The 20,485-nt window shown below is 38.7% G+C and overlaps 1 protein-coding gene across 1 annotated transcript in view; it reads right to left on the reverse strand.

Annotated features, from left to right (window-relative positions):
* Positions 1–20,485, reverse strand: part of LOC105387609 (teneurin-a) — a 331,961-nt gene that overhangs the window by 234,434 nt on the left and 77,042 nt on the right. Inside the window, exons 3-4 of the mRNA XM_048624883.1 lie at positions 14,038–14,185; positions 13,307–13,411 (exon numbers count right to left, since the gene is read on the reverse strand). Of these exons, the coding sequence (XP_048480840.1) occupies positions 13,307–13,411; positions 14,038–14,167 (235 nt within the window). The 5' untranslated portion in view covers positions 14,168–14,185. The remainder of the gene's footprint in view (positions 1–13,306; positions 13,412–14,037; positions 14,186–20,485) is intronic.

Consider the following 20,485-nt stretch of genomic DNA (forward strand, 5'->3'; position numbering starts at 1 on the left):
AGTCCGCTAACTAGATGGACGTTTTGTGACGCTTGTACATTCAACGTTCGGCCTAGTCATACAACTGAATAGCGTCATCCAATGAACGGGCTAGCGGTTCAATCAAACAGGAGATTAAACCAGATGCCTGCGACATATCTAAGCCGGAAACTGAAATCAGAATTTCAAAATTCGCGAAAAAATATATTCATTTCCATAGAAACTTTGTTGGTCACGTGACTTTTTAATATGGAGAATGATAATTTTTTTCGCGAATTTTGAAATTCTGATTTCAGTTTCGGGCTTAGATATACCATGCTGCACATGTAGGTTTCGGCTTAGTATACCCTTTTTGTAACACCCTGTATATTTGGAACTAGCAAAGTATTGCTTATAAATAATTGAATTTTATGAAAAGGAACGGTAGTCGTTATGCTGAATTTTTATGTTCGAATTAATATTACCTCTAAATATAGTTTAAATGCAGTATGAATAACCCTGATTTTATTTCGCATAGTTAACAATTTTGGTAAAGTTAACATCACATTAAATTAATATTTATTCATTTCATAAAAATATCAATTGCTGATACGCTTATTACGTATGCCAACAAAAGGCAAAAGGATCGTACGATCCAAATTGTCATCTAAAAATCTGGCTATAGCTACAGCTTTTCACATCTGCCTACGCCTATACTTCCAGTATTAAGACAGGAGCCTCGTATACACCGAATGTGTCTCAGAATATCGTGGTTCACCAAATCGGCAAAGTAAGAACCAGACAGTAGACACCCGTTGGTTGGCTTTTGCGAAACATTTTCTGCGAAGCTCTATCATAGGTCACGTGAATTTTTCATCGGAAACAAAAATAAGCTCCTCCGTTTCAGACTTACACGTGCAGACCATAAAGTTCATAATCCAACGACAGGTGTTTTCGTTTGCCGAGGCGATCGCTCTCCGAGGTAAACAACTCAAGATTGAATATGAAATTTTAATTGAGTAATTTAATCGAAGGGATAGCGCATTTCCTCCGTGGATGAGATATCGGATCCGTCTATTTTGGGATTATAAATTTCTGATCGGGTTTGGTAATCGAGAACACTCTTGTCTGTGTCTGTGACTCACAAACAGGTCAATGATGAATTGAACATAATTATGTACATTATGTATTATTAATAATCCTAATCCTAACTAATATTATTAATGCGAAAGTAACTGTGTCTGTCTGTCTGTCTGTCTGTTACTCTTTCACGCCAAAACTACTGAACGGATTTGAATGAAATTTGGTATACATACGGTCTAGACCCTGGGAAAGAACATGGGCTACTTTTTATCCCGGAATTCCCACGGGAAAACTTTTTAAGGCGTAATGTGGTTACTTAGGAGCTCAACAACTGAACATTAGTCTATGAATGACTGAACTGAACAACTTTTTGTTATACCACTTTTATGACATCCTGAAACCAACGTTCATACACATATCCTTACGACTGTAATCTCAGAAGGGGTACTCAGAGGTTACTAGCAAGCGATTCACCCGCTTTTCACTGACTCACGTAGGTATTAGATCTGGAGCCGTATGGTCGTTTTGGCATATATTTTTTATTATTTTAACCATAAAATTAACAAATCCAATATTATTTAGTGTATTTTATATTTCATTTCAAGCAACAAACCAACTTTAGTCGGCAAACTATCATAAATAACTCCAACACAAAACTTTTTCAATAGCTACTCTGAAAGAGCTCTTCTAAGCGCGAGGAATAAGAAGATGCTTTACAAAATCCCAGAATAAATCGAGCTGAGACCTAGCATTCATTTGCAAAGCGGTAAAGTTTGACAAGTTAGGTTGCATTTAAATGGCGAGCAGGGTGCCGGTGGAGCGGGGGGTATCGCCCTCGGGGTAAATTTGCATTTTTCAAAGTCTTTTGTGCCTCCAACGTTCTGCCGCCACACTCGCTCCCGCTGCGCTGCCGACAGCGGTGCCCTGCTGGTCCACACTTCCACCGCCGCCACCACTACTACACTATGCTGGAAAACTCCTCTACTGATGACTCTAATTACTAACCAACTTGCATCATGGGGTTATCGACATCGAACATTAGGAATTCGCTCTGTATGATGATGTAACTTATATGCATCTGGCTTGACAATGTGTCGGTGGTGGTTGGTGGTATGCGACGGTAGCTGGAATCATCATAGAAGCCTATAAATATTCTGAATTGGTAGGTGATAAAAACCATTATTAATGACAGCTTCCTTTGGGGAAAATATCAGATTCCTTTTCTCTCGCGATGAAAATGATCTGAATTAAATTTTCATATTCAATCGTCGGCTGTTTACCCCCGAGAGCGATCGCCGGCGCCCGCCCCGCGCCCCGCGCCTCTCACCCGCCCGCGCCCGCCGACTCAGCTCAGCGAACTAACTTTTTGTTAATTTTCTTTGACAGTCTTTCTTCGACAATCTTTTAATTTAACGACTGGCTCCACACGTCTCGTCTTTATTTACAAAGTCTTTGTTGGTCCACCAAGCGTTTGAAGTAGCCATTTTAAATGCATTGCTTTTCAACACTTGCTTTACGGGCGTCTTACGTCACAGTTTATTTTATAGAAATACATTACTCTACTCTCTTATTAAACTAAAGCGTAACCTTAATACTTTTAAAGGCTCATAATTAGAGTAATAAAGGAGATCTCGTCGTAAACCATTTAGAGCTATTTCCTGCGGATTGCGTGATAGCAACACTTAATTTACAAGCTCCATTTAATTTGAACTATTTTGAGGCACTGGCGGAATTTAAATAAGTAAAGATAACGAGCACGAAGCTCTCTGCGGCGCCGCGGCCGCGGCCGGCAACACCCCGCAACACTCCGCAGCACCCCGCAGCACCCCGCACTAAACACTTGCCTTATCGCCTTGTGGATTCACATTTAGGGATCAAATTAGCGCTAATTTCTTCATCAATGCAAATTATTTGTTTAGATAAGTGTACCGAACGCAATATAGTGGGTTTAGCTTATTTTTGGTGACAAATAATATGAATATGACCAATGAGTATAATTTCATGTTATCATTCGATACCAAAATATCGTATATAAAAATTGGCCCTACTCATTTTCCTGGCCACCACTATTTAGCATCCTTTAATCTCTAGGCTTATACACATATATAAATTACTAGGCAAATTTTTGCCGGCACGCGCAATGCATGCCCGGGTACAGTCGCAGAGCAAAGTGCAGAGATTAGACACGGCCCCATCAATTACTGCTAATCCCGCACACGTGCGATGCTCTCTGCAAACGCACAAGGATTATTCACTTTTTGCTCTCACTGTACTCACTCCCACCCTCCACCACCACCTATGCACCTACCGTAAGTACCCAATTCCCCACATAACAAGGCTTAGAATACAAAAGCCGGGTTAATCAACATTTCTCTTTCACGGTACCTGGTCAGGCGTGCTGATAGAAACGGGGCTCTTCAGAGCTTGCAATAGAATTGAAAATTGCGTTCCAGCAGCTATTACGGGTATAAATACAATGCCGCCGGTGATTTCATTGTCATGGGCTTAAAATAGTTCCAATCTCTATCGAGTAAATTTTTGGATCTAAAAATGTTTTAATGGATATCTGCATTTAATCGTTATATGTGAAAAATCATATCTAAAAAAAGGTTTATGTTCTTACAAATAGAAAATGACTTAAGTATACAATTAAGTATTCCTATAAGCTAACTAAGACCGGGAGAGATGGCGTGATAGGGAAGAGGCTTATACCCAGCAGTGGGCAGATACGGGCTGATAATGATGATGATGATGATGATAACCTAACTTTATTTTCTGCACAATGTTCTCACATAAAAATGTGCAGCAATTAAAATTCTAAGTAATAACATTTTACGTTCCTCACTTTATAATATAACTTTGTCCAAAATTATATTTTTCATTAGTATTCGTTGTTAGAGCAAGACTGAAAATTAAATATGCATTTTACCTTTGGACGCCCCTGAGGGCCTCGTGTGAATTATTTACAGGGCTCTGCGCTGCAAATAGAATTAACGTAGATATCAAAATGTATAAAAGTAACTTATGTAGGTACGTGTGGCTTAGGTATTAAGTCTAGTCTAGTGCATAGTATTTATCTATCCCGCAAGGGAGCACATTAGAAAATAACATTGAATACGAGTAATTTTGCATACTTTGTATGGAGAGCAGCTTTTTTTCACGAATTGTCAATAGGTTAAATAAATTCTAAGAGTTTTAGACGACTTTTTATCCCGAAATTCCCAAAGAAAACCCTTTAAATACATAAATTATAGTAAATAATTGAAGACAAAAAAGGGACCTAAGTTTTTTGTTGCAGGAGAATGAAAAGCAAATAACATAAGTAACGGTTTCCGCAACAAATTAACGTTACGGCAACGAAACTTAAACCCTTTGAGAGTTAACAATTCTAAAATAAAGCCTCGAATCCTTTTGTTTATTTAAAACAACTTACCCAAGTAGCGAGCAAAGTTTTGTGAAGGACTCTTGAATTAGGAATAATGGTCTTATTTGTAAGCGGAGCAGATGAAACTTAATGTTAATGACCCGTTAACGTTACCTGCGCACATTTGTGGCTACGATAAGTCAACTGAGACTGTAAAAGGAGGGTAAGGAGGTAAAATGCTTTCCTATGACGCCCTCCGGCCTCCGGCGACCTCCGGGTGAACTAACACAAAGTAGCATCCCGAGCGTGGAGCCGCCGCCGCCGGCCGACTCTACCCTTTTGTTATCTCAGCGACTACCGGACCCGTTTCTAAGATTATACAGAAATACTTTCACCCGACCTTTGCCGCCCCCGCCCTTGCAACAACACACCCACACAACTGCACTGAACGACGTATTAAAAAACTTTCGCTGTAAACATTTTTCAACACAAACTTGTAACGGGAGAGTTTTACAAACACGTTCAGCTTTACAGCGTTATTGAAATGTAAGCGATACTTTTGTACCCGAATTTAGATAATTAAAAAACGTTGAAATATTTTTGTGGTATTTTCAATTAAAAGTGAAAGAATTGTAGGGTGTTTTTCCAACTCTTTGAGCAGCGGGTGTCCCCGCGCGGTGACGCGCACGCCGCAGGAATTTCTAAATCTTCATAAGATAATGGATCGCTCGCCGAAAGAAAAGGACCTCTCCGCTCGGAACTTTGTAGAATTCCTGACTCGTAATTAATAAAATTACTTTTTGGGAGCTTTTCTCGACTTCAAAGAATTTTCGCATAAAGGAAAAAAGTTAAGTAGATGAATTATTTTTGAAGGATAAAGAGAATAATTTCGGATGTTTATACTTGAAAACTGCCTGAATACCTAGGAAGGAAATTCCCTTTGTCTTTTGGACTGTCAATCTTTCGGTCAAACTCTGCGGTTACGAGGTTAAAATAACTAATAGTTTAACAAAGATAACCAATTATTATAGTTATCACACTAATATATGTCATCATAGTTTATGCCCAAAGTTGGTTACCTATATTTTAAGGTTCCATGCATTCAAATAAAAACCGCTTGAGAATGGAAGTCTCGCGAACGGAACTCCTTCCGATCGACACTAAAACGCGTTGGACTCGAACTATCAGGAAAATATTTATCCAACTATCGCGCGCGAGCGATTTATGCGAATACTCTACACGTTTTATTTCCGTGAATTCATTCGTAAATACTTAAGTTCGTATTCTTTATTTTACTGAAATACAAGGTGTAAGAGCCTGAAATGAAAAGAGGTGGCCTTTCAAGTCATGCTTTTCAGTTTACTGTTCAGTCGTGTGCAATTGTGTGCAATACACATAGGTACTCTTTTTTCTACCTTGTCAACCAATGTACGTTATTTGGCAGCTTCTTAATTTGTACTTTAACCAAAGTTAATAGCGATTACCCTGTACCCTTTCTATTACGGTGCCGTACCTCAAATCGTAAAAACAAAATCGTGAAAATGCAACCTTTTCAAACTGATATACCGTCAATGTTTAACTTAAATATGATATTAATTAGGTATAGGTACGAAACCCCCTTTTGCGCATTTCCGACTCACACTTGGCAGATTTTTAAAAACTTTTTTCACCGGTACATAAAGGCTTCAGCAGCTTACAGAAACACAAACTGAAATTGCTTGCGAATAAGAAACCTAGGAGCACCCCCACCCGCATTCCCGATAGTCTGATGTCGACTGCACTGTTTCATACAACTAAGGCAGTAGTTTAATTATAAAATGGCTACTACAGCCATCCCCACTTTGATGAGGGTACAAACGCCGCGATTAGATATGAATACAAAGCTAACAATTACCGTTGGACAAAGTCTATCTGTTTGGTTGTCTCTGTGTGTGTACATGGGGGATTGTCGCACTATAAAAGGTATTTTTGTTAGTGTGCTGTGAGCGTATGGCTGTGAAACTAGTGCATATATTTAGATAGGTAAATGGTAGCGTCTATCATAATTAAAATAGTACCTAAGCTAATAGCTCACCCTGTCAGTCCGGCGTAACACGTGGATGCTTTTAAAATAGTCAATCAATCAAAGTCTCCACTATTTTATTGGCATCCATAAACGGTATATCTAAACGCGTGCCTTTTGGTTATAATAAAACATTGTTCTCGTACGGCTGTTATACTACTGAATGGGCACACAAAAATTAAGTTAAAAGTTAAAAGAGTGTTAAATATTCGCTAAAAATAATCGAGTAGCTAGGAAAAACCATCTAAACCAGCGCATGATATTTCTAAAATAAAAACATATATAAGCCACCGATTCAAAGGCTTTTAAAGTAATCAATCAATAGGGTTTCTCCCGTATTTGTGATTGACTTCCTGGGAGCTCCGTGTCTCAATAATGTGTCAATACATGCGGTGTGAGCGCGCGCTTAGCTTAGGGCGAGTTTCAGTTGACGAGGTTGGCAATACAACATAAATCTTCTTAGTAAAGTCTTTTCCTGAAATATTTTTTTGACTATCACTGTAATTGTAACAATCTCTAGTGTAGGTGTAGTGTTTGGCAACTATACACTAAAATCTGTTTTTTTAGTCCCAGATACTAAATTGACAGATTCTGAAAGATTCACCAACAGTCAATTGTCCCGCGATTACATAAGTTTACGTTTTTAGTTACGTTTTATTGGCAAGTAGCAAGCAACAATCGACTGTTGAATCTCTTGATGAACCGATCAGAATCTGTCAATTAAGCATCAGAGATAAAAAAACAGACTTTAGTGTATTGTAGCCAAACACTACACGTACACTAGAGGTTGTAACAACTACAGTGATAGTAAAACAAATTTTTCATGAGTATTCTTTACCTGTACACTCGCGAGCAATGAAACAGTACCATTAACAAAATGCCGACATCTAATGGCCCCAAATTTTTATACTTTTAATTTAAAAACACAATTATAAACGTTTGTAGATCTTAAATGGAGCGGTGGTAGCTCAATCGGTTAAGCGCCCGCTTCTCACGCCAGAGATGCGGGTTCGAATCCCGGCGCTGACATGTACCAATGAGTTCTTTTCTGAATTTAAGTACAATGTATACCATCGCTCTTACGGTGAAGGAAAACATCGTGAGGTAACCTGCATATCTAGATTTAGCACATCTAGATGTGTGAACCCACCAACCCGCAGTGGACCAGCGTGGTGGGAAATGGTCCAAGCTTAGGAAGGCAGTTTAGACCTTGGGGATATGCACAAAGGTTCCATTCGAGAGAGCCAGGTGCAGGTACTGACACCCCCACAGAGAATAGAATAGAATAGAATAGAATAGATCTTAAATGCACTTCAATAATGCAGACCCTAAAACTTTCATTGCTTGTGAGTGCATTATTTATTACTCTCTGGCACTCATGGTACCTTTTTATGTAGTACCGAGACGGAACGACACCTAATACGCGTTCAGTGGACTAGCAAAGTCACCTGTCACCGCGCGAACATTCATCATGCGCCGCCCTAACACCGTCTAAATGGAAACCATTTCCCTATTCCCTAATAGGAAATTCTTTCAAACATACTAATACTGATTAATTCCGCATTTTGTTTGCTATAAAAAGGTTTTAGTAAGTGCGTATGTATTGTACATATCGTTACTTCCCAGTTATAATTTCCTAATATTGATAAGGTTGATTTTTTTGTTTTCATTAATTATGCATAAATTCAAATATTTTCTTAACCAACGTATGTTATTTTGTTTATCAGAAAAAAAGGAAACTTTAAATGCGACGCAAAACATTTCAAAATACCTGCTTATGTATTATTTTTGGATTACGAAAGTATCCTCCAAATCTTAATCCCATTGTTATTAGCATTCACACTTCGTGCGGACGGCGCGGCGCGAGGGCGCAGAATACAAACTGTAATAAGAAAACTAGACTTCGTCCCTAATTGAAAAGATCTGCTTGAGATTCAGATAAGGTAATATCAGACGGCGGCCGCTTTTGAAAAACAATAACCTGGGAACATTGCGAGGAAAGCCTTACAAAAGAGAGCGAGTGAATAGAGTTGCAGGCTCAAGAATTTCCATGCAATAACGCAGTATGGTTTTTGTAAGGATTCTTGCGGGAAGTCCCCGAGATATTGCGTACTTGCCGAGCTCGCCTCTAATAACAATCCCGATATCGCTTCTTCCGAGGAAATATGAACCGGAAACGAAACTGCCGCTCTCCACTCTCAGTGCATAGCGCGACTGTTGCATGAGTATTTTTTTATAGGGTTTCATTTAGGTTACCTACTTCTAGCAACTGAATTGTTATAGTATTACATATTTTTATACCAAGAGAGGCAAAAGTAGATTACTTACTACGTTAAATATTGTCAAGCAATTGAGTTTTGCAGTATTTGAAATCGCCCTATTATCTACCTATGTTATATAAAACAATCAAGCTAATGCATAAGTAACAAGTGGCCTGTGTACACGAGGTTAAAGAGCAAATTTTCCATTAAAATTCCCATAACATAAACAAAAGCAAAACAGCAAACTGTAGCTTGGCATAAATTTTACTTCAGGTAAGTAAGTGTGCATAGGCATGCAAGTAAATATGTGCAAGGAAAGTCGCGCGCCCCAGTCGGGCTCAGCCAACATGTTGTGCCAACCGGCTCTTATATTCATATTTGACTTAGAACTTTGTATGGAACGTAACTTGTTCCTTCATGAGCTACAGAACTTACTTCCGAATACTTGAGATGCTCTGCTTTACTAATTAAATTAACTTTGGCTCTTCATTCTTTCATATTTAGTTTCGTCTCGACGTATGCATTATTTATGCGTTCGCCATGAGCTTTCAAAGAAACTTTATCTTTACTAGAAAGAAATAAAAGAAAGAGGTGATTTTATTAATCATAAAGGAAGGCATCAAATTGTAGGTACTCGAATGTTTAATTGATGCCACAAACAAGCACTGATGCAGACGCATCGATCAGTGGTAGCGCGTGATGCATGGAGCTTGTTCATTCGGTATACACTATTAATTTGAAACAGGGTGGCATAAAGGGTGAGCTAATTGATAGTTATCAATGAGCCAAAACCAAAAAAGGTACATTTTATCATTTTAATAAAAAAGTATGTTAATTAAGGACAGAAATTCAATGGACCTTATATAATTCACTCATTCAGCATAATATATCCACGGATTTATAGATAGCTATACATTGGACAAATGGACTTATATGCTTATTGAACTTACTTTATTGAACTTCTATGCTTAAGTTACTGCTTATTTTAAAAGGGCAAAGTAAAGTGGTGACAACCCCTACTCTCTAGTTCCAGTCTGGTTTGACACTATTTATACCGAATAGATCTATAGCAGACAGGAAGCGCCCGCCACCCATGCATTAAAGCACCCATACACTATCGCCTAATCACATTACTGGCTGCGACCGAAATCAAAGGTAATAGACTAAATTATATCAGTCTAGGTTGAGTCCACAATTAGGCCTGAAACATTACCTACCCTTGCTTTTTGCCGGGCTGATTCGATTAAGCTCGGTGGAAAATTTCAGGGGTAGGCGGAGTGGTACGGGCAAATTAAATGAGCTGTGTGACTTGAAAAGTTGCGTTGTAAAATTTTAGTGCAGCGGCCACTGGGAATAGTATCTTTATAAGAGTTGGTTGTATGCACAGATATTTTCTTCTTTTTGTAAGCTTTTATTTTATATACTTAGTGTTAGTTTGATTCATATTCTGCTGTTTGATTGAGCGCATAAACTATTACAAGTATAACCTATCCATGTAATTTTTGTCGATTTTGGGCACAATATGTAAATTGGTCAAAAACCTATAATGCAACCTATTTTGTATTAACTACACAAGTATATCTTAAGCAATTTATAAGCGTCGTATTTAAACGTTTATATTTTTTATGTGGGGACATCTCACACACGGTCATCCGACCCCAAGCTAGGCAGAGCCTGTGTTATGGGTATCGGACAGCTGACATATCTACACAAATACATAGATAGATACATATTAAATATAAATATCAACACCCAAGACCCGAGTACAAATATCTGTCTTTAAACAAATAGGTATCTGCCCCAGCCACCTTTGGCACAGCAGTCAGGGCCACTAACCACTACGCCATTCGACCGTCCAAATTTAGATAATATCTACTCTTACCGCGATTTTTTTTCACCACGTAGTTAGGTTTGTAGATCACTACCAAGAACTTAGGTACTTAAACACATCTATCATTTCCACCACCAGTACTAGTTCAGCTGCGATTGTCTGAACCACGCGTGTTTGCGCTACACCGTGTATGGTTTCATCCTAATTAAGTACGTATTTACACTACATACCGGTGCATGGTCGGGTCCACCGAGGCAGGAAAACAGGCGCCTTATTCCTGCCAACTGAGCGTTTCGGAAGAGAGTGTGATTTACCAATGCATTGCTGCGTGTTGAACTTATTTCTGCTCGCAATTGAAAGCTAGTGCGTCGATGTACTACGAATGTGCTGTATGTCGTTTGAGAACGCAGAGTGCGCCGTGCAGAGGACGCATTGGACTCGATTACTGACACCCGGATAACAGCTAATTGGTAATTATCGGAGGCGATCGCCGGCATCGAAGCAGTTAATGGGAAATGTTGATTCTCAAATATTATTTAAATTAAGTAAGTATATTTTTTATGAATGCGAACTGCAGCTTTTGTTGTGAAGCTCAATTATGTAACCTTTATGTTAATTTAGTCAGTAATAGAATCATTCTAATGGTACGGTTATAATATCAAAATACACTTACTTTCCGAGCATGAGTATGAAAAACATATTTGCTTTCATAACATACAATAATTGTAAATCGAATAAACCAAATTAGGGTGATTTGTCGAAACAAATTTAAGAATAATTGTAAATTCGGCGCTGTTCATCCGTACTAAATTGTTTCCCATCGGAACGGGAATTTAATAAAATCTTTTATTCAATGGCGGATATTTAAAGCGCGTTCTGAGGACTGTTTAGTGAATATTAAGTCGTTGAAATTCATAAGAAGATCCGTTTCGACGAATTTGGAGTCTTTTATTATATTGAGCAGGCCTAATATTAATCCCATGGTTCTCAAGAGATATCATGGTGAAGTGTTATTATTTCAGCTCGGTGAACAAACAATTACTACGGTTTATTATTTCGAATGATTACTAGACAATTATTGTGTTTTGTTTATTTATTCAAATTCTTCAGGAGTATTACTGCTTCTAAAGTTAATAGGTACAAAAACATGTTAATATATAACCAAGTGTTACTTAACGACCGTTAATAAAAAGAGTAAAAACGTTAATAAGTACATTCACTTATTAACAAAATCCAATATGACATTGCAATCTGACCCTTATCACGGATATTGCAAAGTGGAAAAGGCTAAGAATGCACGAGCCCAGTAACATCTAATATTGAACCCGATAACCAACAACCTATGATAATGTAACCCTGTCATACTATGTAAATTCAACCCCATGCTACGGCATATGATTATAATATTATATAAGCCACGCAAAATTGAAGCCGGCTTCCTCATATCAGGAGGCAATAACATTGCAATATAAAGAGAACTTTCTCGAAAAAAATATGTACTGTTGTTATTTTACATAATAATTCCAAAAAACTACACATTTCTTCTTTTGCATTAATTTTATTAATATCTACATATTTATGCATTTCAGGGGTCAGGACGTTGCGGTATTATTATTTTTATCAAATTCTTGTCAGTGCCTCAAAAAAGCTAAAAAAGCAGAAAATATACCCATACATTGGCATTGGCACCCTTCGACTAAAGAACCGCCGCAAAATACCTCAATAAAAGGCGCTTATTCCTGTAAGCATATATAAGACCCTTAGGATCACCCAATCGATGTTTACTACCAGTAAAACCTTGGCTTCTAGACTCACTTACGTTCTCATACAAAATGACATTCGAATTTTCGTCATAAGCCGAAGCTCAAACAGCATCGTTTAACCTTCAACCCTAAACTCAACTCTAAATATACCAGGACATGGGTCGCTTTTACATTGTTCCAGGTGTTAGAATTCGATAGATTACTATTTGGATTCCCATTGAGAATCGTTAAGCCTATTTGTATGTTTAACAACGAATTTATTCGGCCATTTTAGATATCTAACGTTAGCATCAAATTACAAAAATGTCTCTCCGGTGATATTACTGTACAAACTACATCTCATCTAAGTTTCTCGAATAAAAAATAATAGTACCGTATAAATAAAGCGAATAAATGCTGGCAGCAACCAACAACTATAGAAAGAACACAGATGCCGTAAGATCAACTTCTTGCAATTAAAAGACTCGTCCAGCGCAGGTTGCGGAGGTTTACGTGTAAAGTTGGTCTCGCAAGTCCATGGAAGGGCACTCCCCTATCAGTATAAGCCCCCCTCCCGCCCCCCTGCCTCACCCCGCAACCCCTACTAATGATCCCACTTGTTGGGGCCGCGGCCAGCCTATGTCACTCGGTGAATAACAAATTTTTAGCTCATCCCTGCTACGCACTACGCCGTAGACAGGCGTAGCAACTGCTACGCCGGCCGTAGCCGCGAGCTAAATATTAAAGAATTGGTATTCCGCCCGCGTCTAATGCTTGGTTATGTTACATACACATACACATTTGTTCTGTGTGAGGACTTTTTAAATGAACTGAATGTTTTTTTTTACTTTTTTGTGAGGACTATGCTGTATAAAGTACGGAAATATTTATTTTAAGCTACTAAGTAAATTTTATCTTATTTTGATTAAGTTTTTAATTAAGTTATCTTTTCCTAATTGTTAATGACGTGCTACTGAAACATATATCCATCTCTGTCCGACTCACCGTCGAACTGCTGCGTGGCCTGCGCAAGGAGCGAGGCGAACACTCGGTCGGCGAGCGGCGGCGGCTGCGGCGGCCGCTCCTCGTCCGAGCTGCTGTAGCGGTCGCCTGCAAACAAACATCACATTAATACAATAACTAGAACCCGCCCGGGGTTAACTGCTGACAAGAAAGAAGCAGACCCAGAGACCTAAAATTTATCAGCGTTTGGTGACTGCACACTGAACTTTGTCTGAACCCTTGTCATTGTATGAGGTCTCTATGACTCTAGAGGTGAAAGGTAGTTCCCATGATCGTCCCATGCTTTTTTTTACCAAATTCGATCTATCTATCCAAGCGCGTCAACTTATGGCACAAGAAAGTTACTACCGTACCTATGTATCTTTTAGCATTCCTTCACCCATATTACAGGTCAATTAGCTTGGTGTCAAGCAACCCGCTTTTCCTAACAACGTGATATAGAGTGCATTAGTTCCCTGTAGCTCTCGATAACTCGGTCATAAACTACAGGCACTATAGCTTCGGTCAGACAACAGTCTGACATCAAGGATTCATGGAGCAGTGGATCTAGCCGCTGCAGAGCGTATAGCCACATTAATCACAAGGAGAATCGCCTCGGAGTGGTGAGATCCCTCCCTGATGTCCTGACAGGTGCCGGAGCCGTTGATGTCCCGTGCTCCAGCAGTGGGGACGTGATGGATCGTGATGATGATGATGATGGTGGTGATTCATACCAGTCCACTCCAACGACCGCTGCCGCCGCACGCCGCCGCCGCCGGCGCCCGCGCCCGCCAGCCCGCTCAGCGAGCCCGCCTTGGCGCGCCGCCCCGCGCGCTCGCGCTCCATCTTGCTAGACGTGCTCATGCCATGTTAGTCATACGTCTGTGGGCAAGGAGAGGTTGTGTTATTGGGTGGTAGGTGTATGAGACGCAGTGAGGTGAAGAATAGTTTATGATATTCCGCCGGAAAAGTTAGAACAATTCAACAACCCGACAATTTATACAAGTCATTGGGGTGCTTGTGCTAGGTCTGTTGCTCAAGAAATTAAGTACGCGGCATGATAATAATTAAATTTAAAGGATGTTGAGACGAGTGGTCATTATGCTTTTGTGTAGGTACATATAAAACTAGAAAAAATATTATTAATGTTTTAATAAAACATAAAATCCTAATAGGATAACAATACAAACAACAGTTTTCTAAGCCAATGAAGCCGAATAAATCAGGCGCAATGCAAAAGCAATTTGAAAAGCCAACACGCCCTCAGCGTCAACTCAACAAGACATAAACGCGGGAAAGCCGTACCTTAAACAGCGAAATTGAATCGGAAATCGGAACAATATTTCATCGGAGCCGTTACGGGGTTGTGAACGGAAAAGAACAAGTGTAATAAAGGGCCTACAAGTTGTTTGGTTAGCGGGCCGACACAAACAGCGAGTGGTGCGTGCGGCCGGCCTGATCCGGGGGATCGGGCTTGCAGGCCACGCCGGACGAGTCCGGTAAGAATCAACCATAAGCAGCAGAAAAGCAATGTTCCGTTACTATTTAGTAATTGTTCTAGTACCTACATACAGGGATGCGGCTGGGAAGTATTGTCGTGGCCCTTTGGAGATCCCAATGACAAGTAATTAAACTGTGTTATTTTATATTATTTTATTTATCACAGTATCAATAAATAGCAGGAAGACTATCGTTGATGTACTGAAAACTATATTGTTAATTTTATATCTACCTATACAGGCATTAATTTTTAACTAAAACATAAATTGCAACAATTAATTCTAAAATTAATTAACCTAAACTAAAATAGGGGGATTATAAAACATAAACCATCACAACGATATGTTATTCCACCATTCTTTAGTAGAATTGTGACCAAGGGTAGGATTCTTATTATGACTATTGTCCACAAGAAAATGGTATTGTAAATTGCAATTTGCAATATCAACTGTAGGATCTACGTGGCATGTTCTATTGTGACGTCTGTTTGCGCGTGATTGGTGCATTCCAATAAAATTGTTCATTAGCTTAACAGATGTTCAAAATTTTTCAGTTAAAGTACCTACCTATATGGTACTGCAGTTCATACCTTAGGAAAGAACGCTGGACTTTTGATGAAGTCAATTTTAAATCAATATGAAACGCGTTGTCAGAATCAGCACACATAGAGATAACATACTGTACAGGAGATATAAGTAAGATCATCAAACTTATAGATAATGTTTTTTTCCTTGAACAGAGGTATGTTACAGCTACTCATGATCACACTTATGTAGAGTAGAACGAAATTATGGTATATAAAATATATTTTTAATAACAGCGATTATGCAAATTTATACAATCACCCGGTACTGTGATCCTTGCCTCAAACTATACTGAATATAAATCTCTAATAGGTACTGTCTCTACAAATTATTTAAGGTTTGTCGCATTCATTTCTCATTTTGTATTGGCAGAATAAACACAGTCGGTTTCATTAGAGATTCTCCGGCAACACCATAGAGTTACGACTCTACACAAAGATTTTCTAATTTTAATTAATACCCTACTGCATGAGAGTTTGTATAGTAAACGGATCATACTCACAAGACACTGATTCTATGAAATATAAAAAAATACTATCCCACTCAGAGCATATTTTTGGTTGAAGAAACTTTTGGAAAGTTAATTTATACAAGTTGGGACGTTCACAAATTTTCTTTTAAAAGTAACATAAAAACTTTGTCCGTAAAACTAGAAACATTTACGGATCATTAAAGAGATTTATTTAATACATTTATCATGAATTAAAGTCATAAAGTCGTATGCTTCAAAATGTCGAAATTTGTTATAGGTAATATTCAAACATACAGGTACCTACTATATTATAGAGGCACTAATAATATAATATGCCCTACCCGTAAATAGATACAGAAAAGGAGTTTCCCGATCGAATTATTAACTGTTTCCTATAGACTTTTGACCTATATTATTCTCTTGGCAGTCAGAGATTGACGCTAATAATATGACTGGGTAATAATCCTAATAATAAATCCAAGTCCAAGTCTGTACAAGAAATTTTAGACTTGACTTTTTCGAGAATACTAAAAATTCTGTACCGTTAGTTTTGAAAAATATTTTTGTCGTAGTACCCAACTTTGCGAATTTATTTTTGTGATTGATTAACGGTTATATTAGTAAGAAAATGTATATTCTTATTTCTTTAAAAGCTTAAAAAGGAGCTCTGAACTTCTACCCAATCGTAGGTCTGCGTTTCCCAGCTAATAGCTACGTTGATGCTGGGTACAGTTTCATATAAATAAAGCAGATTCACTGTTTGTTTGTCTGTGTCGCCTCGCCCTTTGTACTCGTGGCTGGGTTCAACTGTTTGTACTCACTATCAACCACCTTCCTGTTACAAAAAAACGTTCATTTGTTAACTATTTATTTGTGTGTTTTGTAGTGATAGGGTTTTAGCTTTGACATTTTTATTTTTCGGAAGTTTCAATGACACACAAAAGCTTAGATACTTTAGAATATATATTACTTTAACCATTTTAAAATAATATTTCTCATTAATGGGACCTATTGAAGTCCTTTGTAAGTCATACAACACACCTAGATTCGATAGATAATACACATACATTACATCAATTAGATTACAACGTTGGCGAACTACAAAAGCACAAACATTATATTTTTCGAGAACGGGCTTTCGTTTACAAATCCCATTTGTCCAAATATCTTGTACTCTCATATACAGGCTGACGTCAGAATGAGGTCAGTAAGTAATAAGTGTATGCATTTCTCGGCGCGTGTCGAGGCGTGGCGTGGTGTGGCGTGGCGTGGACGTGGCGTTGAGCGTATATTTCATGCAGCTGTCTTCTCTCAGCCGCTGATACGTGACCGCGAACCACGACTTTGTGTTACATTTACATCACACGTATTATGTTTTGAGTCGTGCTGCTTTACGTCATTTAGGTTTCTTGAAGACTTTGTTGGGTTGGGTTTGGATTCATTGCCACTACTCTATCCGTTTTGGGATTACCCCACACAAATTACAAACAAACACACACTGTCAGTAAAAAAAAACCCTAGCATTCGTTGGGGGTAACAAATCTGACACACCAAGGGTCGAGACACGCAGGTGATCTGTCGGCACCGCCACGTGACCAGCATGCCCCGCTGATGGCCACAGCCGAGCTTGACGGGGATGAAAAGATGAAAAGGCTAATGGACAAATGATAGCACGCTTGCCTTATGCCGAGCACTAGCTTGGGGACAAATCGGACATTGGACCAGACATCCAGTGACATCACACAGTGTCTCAGATGTTTTCGGGGCACACGAGTCACTTTAAATTTTTGTCTCCTATTACTATTGCATAATACAGATTTAATATTTTTTTATAGTTACTCGGGATCATTCTCGGTCAGCTAAGGCTAAGGCTATCTCTGTAGATAGGTCTTTCTTAAATTTTATTTAGTTTAGATACATCTAATGATATGCAAGTTATGGTTTATGGAGTAAATCACTAAAGAGAATGCCAGTACTCGTATACAGATAGATTTGTCAATAATCGCCGCAAATTCCATTACAGAGCGACAGACGGAACCGCAATAGGTATTAGTAATTAATTAGTTTACGGCTTCCATTATAGGACGCGCAATAATTCGATTTAACATAAGTCAGGATAAGCCTTCGAGGTGGATCACTGGAAACTATCCATGTTTTGTTCAATCAATCGCTAGATTACTCACTTAATACTGGTTAATGTGTCGCAGTAAGCGGTACGTGTGAACACATTAATTTCGGCTCGATACTTAATTCATTGTGTTACAAGCAACAACACTGAAAAAGTCTAATCGAAATTACATTCGTTTTTTATTGGTTTAGTTCTCATGTGACTAACATTAGGTAGGTATTAGGTGGCTGTGCTGGACCTAATATCTGGACGGTCTACAGCAGCTGCTTACTGAGACGTGTCGCTCAGATTTTTACGCACGACTTACCTTCGTATCTGCTGGTAGGACACATGCGTTGGCCAACGATCGATGAAGATGATTAAAAGAGAGAAAACTACAGTACAATAATAGAAAAGCCTATGTTTTATGTCTAAATATTAAAATACAATTCTGGATGCCCATAAACGAGTCTGAGTATGCTACTCCGGAATTAAATGTACCGGCTTCCAAGATCAAACTTGTCCTGGCGACCGACAAATTGCATTTTGAGCTTTAATCCCTGGGTACAAAGCCGAACGGCTATAACCGGATAGAACATGAAAGTTGGGCCGAAGATTAACGCAATCCAATGAGTGTCACACACGAGATCGCATCCCGGGATGAGCCGCTATTAGATTAACTCCACTGAATATTCTAGATGGCGCCGCCGCCGCACGAGTTTTTAATTAATCCTACGGATAATAATGCAACTTTTCAATGCATTCTCTGTTTGATTAATTGTTTGGTGTGTCTACTCTTGTGTGAAAAATACTTAAATTTTTCATAAAGAAAATAGTCGTATTTTTAATGTAAAAATTCCTTAACATAGTATGATTATAGGGCATGGTAGCACTGCTTTATTAAGATCTAATTATTCAAAGTACATAATAGGTAATTAGTAGGTAATAAGTTTGACTGCTAAGTACATATGCAGCTATACCACTGTATCATATTATAGTCTCATTTTAGGTAATTAAGTACTATGTAGCTAATAATAAGTTAGACTAGTAAGCAGTTATTATGACTATATTAGTTTGGAGTCAACCAATCAGACGGAATGACGCGCCGAGCGACCAGTTATTATGGTATACGTGCGCCTAATCTGCATTATTATTGAATGCCATCCAATTATAATTGGATTGAGGGAGATAAACTAGACAAGCGCGCCGCCGTGACGGCCAGTGGGTAATGTAATCCAGCGGAGAAGCTAATCTGATACTGAGTCCAGCAGCCTCGGCCCACCCGTTAATTGGGTTCCGTTTAATCCCTACGATGCAACTTTAGACTCATTTTCACTCTCCAATAATGCCTCTGACGCTTTAGGTACTCATTCCATTTCAGAGCTTACTTTGTCAACTAACAAGCTAAAGTTTCGCTACGTCGTGTTAGGCCGAATCAAGACCCATTCACTGAAGTGTGACAAACGCCTTTACTAACAGCTTTCTAGACGCGAATTCGTCAAACACAAATTCGATTCTCGCTTCCAATATTTCTTTATTTGACAATTCCACGTTCTGTAACTAAGTACAAAAACATATATGTACAAAAAGAAGTAGATATAGATAATTCAATTCCCGCGTAAATACACGGCCCGTTACCGAATTTCCTTTGAGAGATGGAGCCGTGGAGCGTGCTCGCGAGCCGGCACGTCTCTCTGAACTTTGGAATTCCAATTTTGAAAAGTTTCCCAACAAGATAGGATATTGACAGACAGTGCCAAAGGCCCATCGCTAAGTACAGACGCATGTTGCCTCCAAGAAATGTCTCAAACAAAATAAAGGAAACGCCTCTTCCCCATCACTCCAAATTCCCGTCCTCAGTGGAGGAACAAATAAAAAGCGTGAAATCACTAATTCGCGGTAGATGTCATTTGAATGTCCTTAGCATATTTATGATAATGATTCAGCATAAAAAATCCTCTCAACGAACGAGCCCAGCGGATGTTCAAGGCTTCCTAACAGCTGACAACCATTTCCTTTCACCGTCCTCTTACACTTAAAGTGGATAAACGGCTTTTCGCCGAAAAAATAGAGACAAAAGGGCGGAAAAAGTGTGTTGTAATGAAGAAGGAGGCGCTGTGATTGCGTGCCAATTGCCAACTGCGTGCCAACTGCCAACTGGCCATGATTCATTGTGCGGCGCTACAAACAAAGCAGAACGGAACTTGACATCCCTACATTAGCTTTTTCAAATTAAGACAGTCCCAAGATATTACTGGAATGAAATTGGGCAAATAAACGTAAAATTACTTTTTACTTTCATTCTGTTTGAGCGAAATAAAGCAAACGCGCCGCTTTATAAAATAGAAAAGTGACTGTGTAAACACGTTCCGTCGATACAAAATATTGTTTCTACTATTGACAATAGAATGTACCTATGCGGGTAATTTTATTGGTATTTTTATTTTATTTTTGCTTTTGCCTTTTTATTGTTTTTATACCAGATTAAAATGAAAGCTACATTTTAGAATTTAAATATT

Source organism: Plutella xylostella, chromosome 13 (assembly GCF_932276165.1).
Source record: "Plutella xylostella chromosome 13, ilPluXylo3.1, whole genome shotgun sequence".
Classification (NCBI taxonomy): Eukaryota; Metazoa; Arthropoda; class Insecta; order Lepidoptera; family Plutellidae; genus Plutella; species Plutella xylostella.